Source organism: Andrena cerasifolii, unplaced genomic scaffold (assembly GCF_050908995.1).
Source record: "Andrena cerasifolii isolate SP2316 unplaced genomic scaffold, iyAndCera1_principal scaffold0922, whole genome shotgun sequence".
NCBI classification, from domain to species: Eukaryota; Metazoa; Arthropoda; class Insecta; order Hymenoptera; family Andrenidae; genus Andrena; species Andrena cerasifolii.
Window position 1 is genome coordinate 74 of NW_027485814.1, and position 10,488 is coordinate 10,561.

General features: G+C 28.1%; 1 protein-coding gene across 2 annotated transcripts; it reads left to right on the forward strand.

The window, feature by feature from the left end:
• Positions 1-841: 841 nt before the first annotated feature.
• LOC143378186 (uncharacterized) lies at positions 842-10,286 on the forward strand. Of its 2 annotated transcripts, XM_076829976.1 has the most exons (3): positions 842-2,433; positions 3,139-3,232; positions 6,067-10,286. In XM_076829976.1, the coding sequence occupies exon 3, from the start codon at positions 8,603-8,605 to the stop codon at positions 9,797-9,799; it is 1,197 nt and encodes a 398-aa protein (XP_076686091.1). In that variant the 5' UTR covers positions 842-2,433; positions 3,139-3,232; positions 6,067-8,602; the 3' UTR covers positions 9,800-10,286. The 2 variants fall into 2 exon arrangements, with proteins under 2 accessions (XP_076686091.1, XP_076686090.1); XM_076829975.1 differs by having other exon boundaries at positions 842-7,807; positions 7,924-10,286.
• Positions 10,287-10,488: the final 202 nt, after the last annotated feature.

The window sequence follows — 10,488 nt, forward strand, 5'->3', positions numbered from 1 at the left end:
AGAGAAAAAATAGGTGTATAAATAGAGAAAAATAGGTAAATAAATTAGAGGAAAAAATAGGTAATTAAACAGAGAAATATACGTAAATAAATGAGAGAGATAAATAGGTAAATATATAGAGAAAAAATAGGTGTATAAATAGAGAAAAATAGGTAAATAAACCAAAGGAAAAAAGGTAAATAAAAAATAGGTAAATAAATTAGAGGAAAAAATAGGTAAATAAACAGAGAAAAATAGGTAATGAAGTAGAGAAAACAGAGTAGGTAAATAAATACAGAAAAAAAGAGGTAAATAAACTAGAGAAAAAATAGGTGTATAAATAGAGAAAAATAGCTAATTAAAAAAAAATAGGTATATAAATAGAGGGGAAAAAGGTAAATAAATTGAGAAAACAAAGGAGATAAATAAATAGAGAAAAAATGGGTAAATAAATTAGAGAAAAAATTTGTAAATGTATTAGAGAAAAAAATAGATAAAGAAATAGTGAAAAATAGGTAATGAAGTAGAGAATACAAAGGAGGTAAATAAATACAGAAAATAGGTAAATAAATACAGGAAAAAATAAGGTAACTAAATAGAGAAAAATGGGTAAATAAATAGAGAAAAATAGGTAAATAAGCAGAGAAAAAATTGGTAAATACATTAGAGAAAAAAATACATAAAGAAATAGTGGAAAATAGGTAATGAATTAGAGAATACAAAGGAGGTAAATAAATACAGATAATAGGTAAATAAATAGAGAAAAATAGGTAAATAATTTAGAGAAAAAAATAGGCAAATAAATAGAGAAAAATAGGTAATGAAGTAGAGAAAACAAAGTAGGTACATAAATACAGAAAAAAGTGGTAAATAACTAGAGAAAAAATAGGTAAATAAATATAGAAAATATAGGTAAATTATCTAGAGAAAAAATAGGTAAATAAATAGACAAAACAAAATAGGTAAATAAATAGAGAAAACAAAAGAGGTAAATAAATACAGAAAAATAGGTAAATTAGCTAGAGAAAAAATAGGTGTATAAATAGAGAAATATAGGTAAATAATTTAGAGAAAAAAATAGACAAATAAATAGAGAAAAATAGGTAATGAAGTAGAGAAAACAAAGTAGGTAAATAAATACAGAAAAAAGATGTAAATAACTAGAGAAAAAATAGGAAAATAAATAGAGAAAGCAAAAGAGGTAAATAAATAGTGAAAAAATAGGGAAATAAATAGAGAAAAATAGCTAAATAAATCAAAGAAAAAAAGGTAAATAAAAAAATAGGTAAATAAATTAAAGGAAAAAATAGATAAATAAATTACAGGAAAAAATAGGTAAATAAACAGAGAAAAAATTTGTAAATAAATTAGAGAAAAAAATAGATAAAGAAATAGTGAAAAATCGGTAATGAAGTAGAGAATACAAAGGAGGTAAATAAATACAGAAAATAGGTAAATAAATACAGGAAAAAATAAGGTAACTAAATAGAGAAAAATGGGTAAATAAATAGAGAAAAATAGGTAAATAAGCAGAGAAAAAATTGGTAAATACATTAGAGAAAAAAATACATAAAGAAATAGTGGAAAATAGGTAATGAAGTAGAGAATACAAAGGAGGTAAATAAATACAGAAAATAGGTAAATAAATAGAGAAAAATAGGTAAATAATTTAGAGAAAAAAATAGGCAAATAAATAGAGAAAAATAGGTAATGAAGTAGAGAAAACAAAAGAGGTAAATAAATACAGAAAAATAGGTAAATTAGCTAGAGAAAAAATAGGTGTATAAATAGAGAAAAATAGGTAAATAAATTAGAGGAAAAAATAGGTAATTAAACAGAGAAATATACGTAAATAAATGAGAGAGATAAATAGGTAAATATATAGAGAAAAAATAGGTGTATAAATAGAGAAAAATAGGTAAATAAACCAAAGGAAAAAAGGTAAATAAAAAATAGGTAAATAAATTAGAGGAAAAAATAGGTAAATAAACAGAGAAAAATAGGTAATGAAGTAGAGAAAACAGAGTAGGTAAATAAATACAGAAAAAAAGAGGTAAATAAACTAGAGAAAAAATAGGTGTATAAATAGAGAAAAATAGCTAATTAAAAAAAAATAGGTATATAAATAGAGGGGAAAAAAGGTAAATAAATTGAGAAAACAAAGGAGATAAATAAATAGAGAAAAAATGGGTAAATAAATTAGAGAAAAAATAGATAAATAAATTAGAGGAAAAAATAGGTAAATAAACAGAGAAAAAATTTGTAAATGTATTAGAGAAAAAAATAGATAAAGAAATAGTGAAAAATAGGTAATGAAGTAGAGAATACAAAGGAGGTAAATAAATACAGAAAAAAGTGGTAAATGACTAGAGAAAAAATAGGTAAATAATTTAGAGAAAAAAATAGGCAAATAAATAGAGAAAAATAGGTAATGAAGTAGAGAAAACAAAGTAGGTAAATAAATACAGAAAAAAGTGGTAAATGACTAGAAAAAAATAGGTAAATAAATATAGAAAAAATAGGTAAATTATCTAGAGGAAAGATAGGTAAATAAATAGAGAACATATAGGTGTATAAATTAGAGAAAGAAAGAGGTAAATAAATAGAAAAAAGTAAATGAATAGAGAAAAAATTGGAAAATGAATAGAGAAAAAATAGGTAAGTAAATAGGGAAAAAATAGGTAAATTATCTAGAGAAAAATAGGTAAATAAATAGAGAAAACAAAAGAGGTACATAAATAGAGAAAAAATAGGTAAATAAATACAGAAAAATGGGTAAAGTAGGTAGAGAAAAAATAGGTGTATAAATAGAGAAAACTAGGTAAATAAACCAAAGGAAAAAAGGTAAATAAAAAATAGGTAAATAAATTAGAGAAAAAAATAGACAAATATATAGAGAAAAATAGGTAATGAAGTAGAGAAAACAAAGTAGGTAAATAAATACAGAAAAAAGAGGTAAATAACTAGAGAAAAAATAGGAAAATAAGTAGAGAGAACAAAAGAGGTAAATAAATAGTGAAAAAATAGGGAAATAAATAGAGAAAAATAGCTAAATAAATCAAAGAAAAAAAGGTAAATAAAAAATAGGTAAATAAATTAAAGGAAAAAATAGATAAATAAACAGAGAAAAATACGTAAATAAATGAGAGAGAAAAATAGGTAAATATATAGAGAAAAAATAGGAAAATAAATAGAGAAAACAAAAGAGGTAAATAAATAGAGAAAAAATAGGGAAATAAATAGAGAAAAATAGGTAAATTATCTAGAGAAAAAAATAGGTGTATAAATATAGATAAATAGCTACAAAAATCAAAGAAAAAAAAGGTAAACAAAAAATAGGTAAAGAAATTAGAGGAAAAAATAGGTAAATAAGCAGAGACAAAATTGGGAAATAAATTAGAGAAAAAATAGATAAAGAAATAGTGGAAAATAGGTAATGAAGTAGAGAATACAAAGGAGGTAAATAAATACAGAAAATAGGTAAATAAATAGAGAAAAATACGTAAATAATTTAGAGAAAAAAATAGGCAAATAAATACAGAAAAAAAGGTAATGAAGTAGAGAAAACAAAGTAGGTAAATAAATACAGAAAAAGAGGTAAATAACTAGTGAAAAAACAAGTGTATAAATAGAGAAAAATAGCTAAATAAATCAAGGAAAAAAAGGTAAATAAAAAAATAGGTAAATAAATGAGAGAAAAAAGAGGTAAATAACTAGAGGAAAAATAGGTAAATAAATAGAGAAAACAAAATAGGTAAATAAATAGAGAAAAATAGGTAAATAAATAGAGAAAACATAAGAGGTAAATAAATAGAGAAAAATAGGTAAATAAATACAGAAAAATAGGTAAAGTAGGTAGAGAAAAAATAGGTGTATAAATAGAGAAAAATAGGTAATTAAAAAAATAGGTATATAAATAGAGGGAAAAAAAGGTAAATAAATTGAGAAAACAAAGGAGGTAAATAAATAGAGAAAAAAGAGGTAACTAAATAGAGAAAAATAGGTAAATAAATAGAGAAAAATAGGTAAATAAACAGAGAAAAAATTTGTAAATAAATTAGAGAAAAAAATACATAAAGAAATAGTGGAAAATAGGTAATGAAGTAGAGAATACAAAGGAGGTAAATAAATACAGAAAATAGGTAAATAAATAGAGAAAAATTGGTAAATAATTTAGAGAAAGAAATAGGCAAATAAATAGAGAAAAATAGGTAATGAAGTAGAGAAAACAAAAGAGGTAAATAAATACAGAAAAATAGGTAAATTAGCTAGAGAAAAAATAGGTGTATAAATAGAGAAAAATAGGTAAATAAACCAAAGAAAAAAAGGTAATTAAAAAATAGGTAAATAAATTAGAGGAAAAAATAGGTAATTAAACAGAGAAATATACGTAAATAAATGAGAGAGATAAATAGGTAAATATATAGAGAAAAAATAGGTAAATAAATTAGAGGAAAAAATAGGTAAATAAACAGAGAAAAATAGGTAAATAAATAGAGAAAACAAAAGAGGTAAATAAATACAGACAAATAGGTAAATTAGCTAGAGAAAAAATAGGTGTATAAATAGAGAAAAATAGGTAAATAAACCAAAGGAAAAAAGGTAAATAAAAAATAGGTAAATAAATTAGAGGAAAAATAGGTAAATAAACAGAGAAAAATAGGTAATGAAGTAGAGAAAACAGAGTAGGTAAATAAATACAGAAAAAAGAGGTAAATAAAATAGAGAAAAAATAGGTGTATAAATAGAGAAAAATAGCTAATTAAAAAAAAATAGGTATATAAATAGAGGGGAAAAGAGGTAAATAAATTGAGAAAACAAAGGAGATAAATAAATAGAGAAAAAATGGGTAAATAAATTAGAGAAAAAATAGATAAATAAATTAGAGGAAAAAATAGGTAAATAAACAGAGAAAAAATTTGTAAATGTATTAGAGAAAGAAATAGATAAAGAAATAGTGAAAAATAGGTAATGAAGTAGAGAATACAAAGGAGGTAAATAAATACAGAAAATATGTAAATAAATAGAGAAAAATAGGTAAATAATTTAGAGAAAAATATAGGCAAATAAATAGAGAAAAATAGGTAATGAAGTTGAGAAAACAAAGTAGGTAAATAAATACAGAAAAAAGTGGTAAATGACTAGAGAAAAAATAGGTAAATAAATATAGAAAAAATAGGTAAATTATCTAGAGGAAAAATAGGTAAATAAATAGAGAACATATAGGTGTATAAATTAGAGAAAGAAACAGGTAAATAAATAGAAAAAAGTAAATGAATAGAGAAAAAATTGGAAAATGGATAGAGAAAAAATAGGTAAGTATATAGAGAAAAAATAGGTAAATTATCTAGAGAAAAATAGGTAAATAAATAGAGAAAACAAAAGAGGTACATAAATAGAGAAAAAAGTAGGTAAATATATACAGAAAAATGGGAAAATTAGGTAGAGAAAAAATAGGTGTATAAATAGAGAAAAATAGGTGAATAAACCAAGGGAAAAAAGGTAAATAAAATATAGGTAAATAAATTAGAGGAAAAAATAGGTAAATAAACAGAGAAAAATAGGTAATGAAGTAGAGAATACAAAGGAGGTAAATAAATACAGAAAATAGGTAAATAAATAGAGAAAAATAGGTAAATAAATTAGAGAAAAAAATAGGCAAATAAATAGAGAAAAATAGGTAAATTATCTACAGAAAAAATAGGTGTATAAATATAGATAAATACCTAAATAAATCAAAGAAAAAAGGTAAATAAAACAATAGGTAAATAAATTAAAGGAAAAAATATGTAAATAAACAGAGAAAAAATAGGTAAATAAACTAGAGAAAAAATAGGTGTATAAATAGAGAAAAATAGCTAAATAAATCAAAGAAAAAAAGGTAAATAAAAAAATAGGTAAATAAATTAAAGGAAAAAATAGGTAAATAAGCAGAGAAATAATTGGTAAATAAATGAGAGAGATAAATAGGTAAATATATAGAGAAAAAATAGGTAAATAAATTAGAGGAAAAATAGGTAAATAAACAGAGAAAAATAGGTAAATAAATAGAGAAAACAAAAGAGGTAAATAAATACAGACGAATAGGTAAATTAGCTAGAGAAAAAATAGGTGTATAAATAGAGAAAAATAGGTAAATAAACCAAAGGAAAAAAAGGTAAATAAAAAATAGGTAAATAAATTAGAGGAAAAAATAGGTAAATAAACAGAGAAAAATAGGTAATGAAGTAGAGAAAACAGAGTAGGTAAATAAATACAGAAAAAAGAGGTAAATAAAATAGAGAAAAAATAGGTGTATAAATAGAGAAAAATAGCTAATTAAAAAAAAATAGGTATATAAATAGAGGGGAAAAGAGGTAAATAAATTGAGAAAACAAAGGAGATAAATAAATAGAGAAAAAATGGGTAAATAAATTAGAGAAAAAATAGATAAATAAATTAGAGGAAAAAATAGGTAAATAAACAGAGAAAAATAGGTAATGAAGTAGAGAAAACAAAGTAGGTAAATAAATACAGAAAAAGAGGTAAATAACTAGTGAAAAAATAAGTGTATAAATAGAGAAAAATAGCTAAATAAATCAAGGGAAAAAAGGTAAATAAAAAATAGGTAAATAAATTAGAGGAAAAAATAGGTAACTATACAGAGAAAAAATAGGTAAATAAATGAGAGAGAGAAATAGGTAAATAACTAGAGGAAAAATAGGTAAATAAATAGAGAAAACAAAAGAGGTAAATAAATAGAGAAAAAATAGGGAAATAAATAGAGAAAAATAGGTAAATTATCTAGAGAAAAAAATAGGTGTATAAATATAGATAAATAGCTACAAAAATCAAAGAAAAAAAGGTAAACAAAAAATAGGTAAAGAAATTAGAGGAAAAAATAGGTAAATAAGCAGAGACAAAATTGGGAAATAAATTAGAGAAAAAAATAGATAAAGAAATAGTGGAAAATAGGTAATGAAGTAGAGAATACAAAGGAGGTAAATAAATACAGAAAATAGGTAAATAAATAGAGAAAAATAGGTAAATAATTTAGAGAAAAAAATAGGCAAATAAATACAGAAAAATAGGTAATGAAGTAGAGAAAACAAAGTAGGTAAATAAATACAGAAAAAAGAGGTAAATAACTAGTGAAAAAATAAGTGTATAAATAGAGAAAAATAGCTAAATAAATCAAGGAAAAAAAGGTAAATAAAAAATAGGTAAATAAATTAGAGGAAAAAATAGGTAACTATACAGAGAAAAAATAGGTAAATAAATGAGAGAGAGAAATAGGTAAATATATAGAGAAAAAATAGGTAAATAAATTAGAGGAAAAAATAGGTAAATAAACAGAGAAAAATAGGTAAATAAATAGAGAAAACAAAAGAGGTAAATAAATACAGACAAATAGGTAAATTAGCTAGAGAAAAAATAGGTGTATAAATAGAGAAAAATAGGTAAATAAACCAAAGGAAAAAAGGTAAATAAAAAATAGGTAAATAAATTAGAGGAAAAAATAGGTAAATAGACAGAGAAAAATAGGTAATGAAGTAGAGAAAACAGAGTAGGTAAATAAATACAGAAAAAGAGGTAAATAAACTAGAGAAAAAATAGGTGTATAAATAGAGAAAAATAGCTAATTAAAAAAAAATAGGTATATAAATAGAGGGGAAAAAAGGTAAATAAATTGAGAAAACAAAGGAGATAAATAAATAGAGAAAAAATGGGTAAATAAATTAGGGAAAAAATAGATAAATAAATTAGAGGAAAAAATAGGTAAATAAACAGAGAAAAAATTTGTAAATGTATTAGAGAAAAAAATAGATAAAGAAATAGTGAAAAATAGGTAATGAAGTAGAGAATACAAAGGAGGTAAATAAATACAGAAAATATGTAAATAAATAGAGAAAAATAGGTAAATAATTTAGAGAAAAATATAGGCAAATAAATAGAGAAAAATAGGTAATGAAGTTGAGAAAACAAAGTAGGTAAATAAATACAGAAAAAAGTGGTAAATGACTAGAGAAAAAATAGGTAAATAAATATAGAAAAAATAGGTAAATTATCTAGAGGAAAAATAGGTAAATAAATAGAGAACATATAGGTGTATAAATTAGAGAAAGAAAGAGGTAAATAAATAGAAAAAAAGTAAATGAATAGAGAAAAAATTGGAAAATGGATAGAGAAAAAATAGGTAAGGAAATAGAGAAAAAATAGGTAAATTATCTAGAGAAAAATAGGTAAATAAATAGAGAAAACAAGGGACTTCCATTTCCGGTTTGTAAGAAGCGTGACGTGTGAGTGAGCAGTGTGAGAGATAGGAGTGAATAAGGTGTTAGTAGGGCAGGTAGGGTGTGAAAAGTGGGTACAGAGGGAGAAGGGGGAGCTGGGAGTGAAGGGAGAGATAGGGCGAGGAAAAGGGGAGTGAGGGAGAGGAGGAAAAACAGGGTGGAAGCACGCGAGTTTTGAGGTTAGGGTAAGGAGGGAAGGATTGAGCGGGAGTGGAAAAGGCGGGAGAGTGGAGAAAGAGAGGAAGAGAGAGACATCGGGCGGTGAAGAAAGGAAATAAGGATATAGCGGAGACAGTAGATAAAGTAGGGAGTGAGAGAAGGGGAAATAGACGGAAGGTAAGGAAGATAGGATGGAAGGGGAAGAGGGAGAAAAGGGAGAGGAAAGAGGAAAAGAAAGGGTAGAAACAGAGAGGAAGGTAGAAGAAAAGGAAGAAGAGGCGAAAAGGAGAGGTAGGAAAACGAATGCAGAGAGACTGGCAAGGGAAAGGAGCATGAGTGGAGGAAGCATAGGTGAAATTGCGGAGTTGTGGAAGAGAAAGAGAGAGAAAGAGGAACAGGGTCATGGAAAAGAGAGTGGAATAGAAGCGTTCCAAAAGAGTAGAAAGGTAGGAAGATCACCGGAGGGAGAAAGAGAGGGGGGAGGAATAGAGAGGCTATTAAAGGAAATGAGGGCGGAGATGAGGAAGGATCTGAAGGAAGTAAAGGAACAAGGGAGAGAGGCGAGGGAAGATATGGCGTCATTAAGAGAGAAAATGGAAGAATGGGAAGAGAAGTGGAGAACAGAAAAGAAAGAGTTCGGAAATAGAATGGAAAGGGTGGAAAAAAGATTAGAGGAGGTGGAGAGAGAGGAGGAGAAGATCAAGGAAATGGAGGAGAGGCTAAAGAATTTAGAAATGAGGAGGAAAAAGGAGGAGGGAGTCGGAGAAGGAAGGAGAGAGGAAGGGGTGGGGAAGGACGCAGGACGGGAAGAATGGGAAACAAGGGTGCAGGGGATGGAAAGAAAACTAGAAATGAAAGAGAGAGAAGAGAGAAGGAAGAACATTATAATTAAAGGGGTAGGTAGGGAGGGAACGGCGATGAGGAGGGCAAAGGAAGTGCTGGATGTAGTAGGGATACAGGGGAGAATAGAGGGAGTGAGGGAGCTTGGAGGAAGAAGGCAAGGGAGGGAGGAAGTGATGCTGGAGGTAAAAATGGAGAGCATGGAAGTGAAGAGGGAAATAATGAGGAACAAAGGGAAGCTAAAAGGGAGAAAGGAAAGGATAGGGGACGATCTGACCTGGAAAGAAAGAAAGATGCAATGGCAGTTAAGGGTGGTAGGAGAAGAGGAGGAAAGAAAAGGGAATAGAGTGAGAGTAAAGTACGGGAAGATAGAGATAGAGGGGAAAACGTGGTTCTGGGATGAGCAGGGAGAGGTACTAAGAGACTGGAGAGGGAAGGAGAGGGGAAGGGCAGAATGGGGAGCAAAAGAGGTGCGAGAAGGAGAAAGGGGCAGGGAAGAGGTGGGAAAGAAAGAAGGGAGACAGGGAGCGGAAGGGTCAAAAAACTAAGGGTGGAGGGAGAGAAAAGGGGAGCGACAGAACAAACGGAAGAAACGAAAAGTTGGAAGATAGCGTTCTGGAACGTAGCGGGGGTGGCAAACAAGGAGGTGGAATTTTGGAAGGGGATAGGGGAATGGGAAGTAATAGTGCTTTTGGAGACATGGATAGAAGAGAAGGGATGGGACAGGATTAAGCACAGGCTGCCGACGGGATACAGGTGGAAGACGCAGTGGGCAAAGAGAAGGAATAAGAGGGGGAGAGCGATGGGAGGCATAGTGATAGGGGTGAGGGAAGAGATGGAAGTAGGACAGGAACGAGATCAGGGAGAAGAAGAAGGAATTTTGGTGGAAAGAATAAAGGCGGGGGAGGAAGAATGGACGGTGGTGGCAGTATACGTGAACGAGGACATGGAGAGGAAGCTGGAAAGGATCAGAGGATGGATGGAGGGGCAGAAGGAGGGAGAGAGGACAATAATAGGGGGGGACTTCAATGCGAGGACAGGAACGCTAGGCGGCAGGATAGAGGGAGGAGAGGAGGAGGAGGAGGGAGGGGGAAGAAAGTCGAAAGATAGGAAGGTAAATAGGGACGGAAGAAGGTTAGTAAAACTAATAGATGAGACGGGGTGGGAAATCTTGAACGGGAACATAGAGGGGGACGAAGAGGGGGAATACACGTACACGGGGGGAAGAGGGGCGACG

Bases quoted from the DNA above. Each gene is read 5' to 3' on its own strand.
- LOC143378186 (XM_076829975.1), top strand. From the start codon at position 8,603: ATGGAAGGGGAAGAGGGAGAAAAGGGAGAGGAAAGAGGAAAAGAAAGG.